The 2098-nt window shown below is 45.1% G+C and overlaps 1 protein-coding gene across 1 annotated transcript; it reads right to left on the bottom strand.

Annotated features, from left to right (window-relative positions):
- Window positions 1–379: 379 nt before the first annotated feature.
- On the bottom strand, window positions 380–859 carry LOC104273931 (prokineticin receptor 1-like; the record flags this gene model as incomplete). Its single annotated transcript, XM_009869423.1, is given in 2 exon segments — window positions 380–640; window positions 642–859. Coding segments are annotated over 2 exon segments (479 nt in total), but the record flags the coding sequence as incomplete, so codon positions are not given.
- Between the last annotated feature and the right edge of the window lie 1239 nt (window positions 860–2098).

Below are 2098 nucleotides of genomic sequence, written 5' to 3'. Positions count from 1 at the left end.
TAGAGATGTATGGTTTGGATCAGGATTATGTGGTGCTGATCTCATCTCTGGGTGTTTCTGATTTGTCTCTCTCTTTCTCCTCTTATTTCGTAAGTCCTCTCCTACACTTGAGTCAAACATATTTTTATGAGACAAAAATAATTCTCATAAATCAACGTTCTTTTCACCTGAGAAGGTTGATCAAGAAATGTCCACTAAGTTTTCTCTGGGGTAATGTCATGACCTCACATGATCAGATTTTTATGAAACAAGGTCTGCATATTACCTACCTTGACAGCAGATCTTATGCAACAGCTGAGCATATTAAAAACCTAGAAACCTGGAAGCCGACCCCAGAAGCTCTGTCCATCTCCTTGTGCAGTGGTGGCACCCCCCTTACCTGTCAACAGCTATAGCCAGCAGAGCGTTGGTAGAAACATAGAGGGAGACGGTCCGTAGGTAGTTGACTGAGGCACAGAGGACGTGGCCGTGCTCCCAGGAGAGCTGCCGCACCACGTAGTAGTCCATCTCGAAGGGGCAGCAGACGATGGCCACAATGAAGTCCGAGGTGGCCAGGTTGGCAATCAGCAGGTTGGTGAGGTTTCGCAGCTTCTTGTAGCGGGCGAGCGCGGCGATGAAGATGAAGTTGCCGATGCCACAGACCAGCCAGAGCCACCCTGATGACTATCTTGGCCGCAAAGAAGGTGCAGGTTTTGGTCATGTCGTCTTCACTGTCCAGTGGCAGGTCATAATGGCTGTAACTGGAATTGAAAGGGAAGGAGAAGTTTCGTGAGGAGGTTAAATCCCCGTCGTGGAGATTGTAGATTGCAGCAAAGTTGAGGTTGGTGGTAGCATTTGGGTTATTTTCAGCATGCTCCATTGCCACGTCTGACCTCTTTTGACACGTGCGGCTTGGCTTGGTTTCGTGTTAGAATTACCCAGGGTGGCAGGGCACGATGGTGGCAGGTGAGAAACCTCATCCAGAGTTTCCTGAGCAGTGAGTCACCTTGTCTTTGTCCCCATGAAATTATACAGCGACAGCCTCATTTGTCTCCGTCTGTGGGAACAAAAAAAGGAAAATATTTCCTGAGAGGAAATTACAGAAAAAATATTGTGATTGAGGGAAAGCAGTAGCCACGTTATTGCCCCACAGCTCCATTGCTGGCTGTACACAGTGGGAAGAAGTACCCTGTGAATGGATGCTTTTGCTATCACAGCATCTCTTGAGCTGCATGATACGCTGATTGTTTCACCCAGAAGTTTTATTCACCAGCTGTGAGATTTTGTTTTCAGCACAGGGTGAAATGACAATATGTGAGTGTAAAATCCAGCTTAAACCTCAAGACAGCCTTCAGGGCCACAGTGCTGTCACCACTATGCAAGGTAAAAAAAAACTAGAATGAGATGACACCTCAGTTTGCTGAAAAGTATCTGATGTGCCTTTTAGACAGAATTTTTGATTTATGGTAAATATCTCAGAGTGATGTGGTAGGTGAGAGTGAGAGAACTGATGTCCTGGCTTCTAAATACATTTCTTGATTAAGTAAGAGTTGCCAAGACCCCCAGAAAAGAGCGAAGTCAGCACTTTCCTTTTTTTCAGCTATTAATCGAGTAGGGAGACCAAATTTTCAGCCAGAATAATCCATTATTGCTTCTCTCAAACTAGTGGAGTTCTGCCAATTTGCCAATTTGCATAGACAAGATTTTGTCCCATGAACCAACTTGTAGGGCTTTGCTGTGCAGCAAATCTGCCATTCACAGGGAGAGGGCTTCTACAAACAGGCTCTTAAAGCAAAAAGGGAAAATCTTCACTAAGCAAGACTTGGATTTCTTGAAAACAGAGAAAAGCAGGCTCCCCTCTTTGCACTGCTGGTTGCACCAAATGTTAAAAATCGGTTTGTTTTCCATGCTGAAGGGGAAAAAAAATAATGTACTCTTTAGATTTTGCCTCTCCTCTGTATCAAAATGCAGAGAGGGCTGTCTTCTTGCATTTTCCCGTGCCACATCTGGAGATCCTCACACCAGACTCCCAGCTGTCAGGACAGTCCCACCCCATATCAGAAAAGAATAAGGGCATTACCGCTTCTTTTGCATTGAGACAGTATGTCTTCTTCATTTT

The sequence above is a fragment of the Apaloderma vittatum genome, unplaced genomic scaffold (genome assembly GCF_000703405.1).
Source record: "Apaloderma vittatum isolate BGI_N311 unplaced genomic scaffold, ASM70340v1 scaffold7740, whole genome shotgun sequence".
Taxonomy (NCBI): domain Eukaryota; kingdom Metazoa; phylum Chordata; class Aves; order Trogoniformes; family Trogonidae; genus Apaloderma; species Apaloderma vittatum.
The sequence above is the reverse complement of the archived record's forward strand: the minus strand, read 5'-3'. Positions and strand labels throughout refer to the sequence as shown.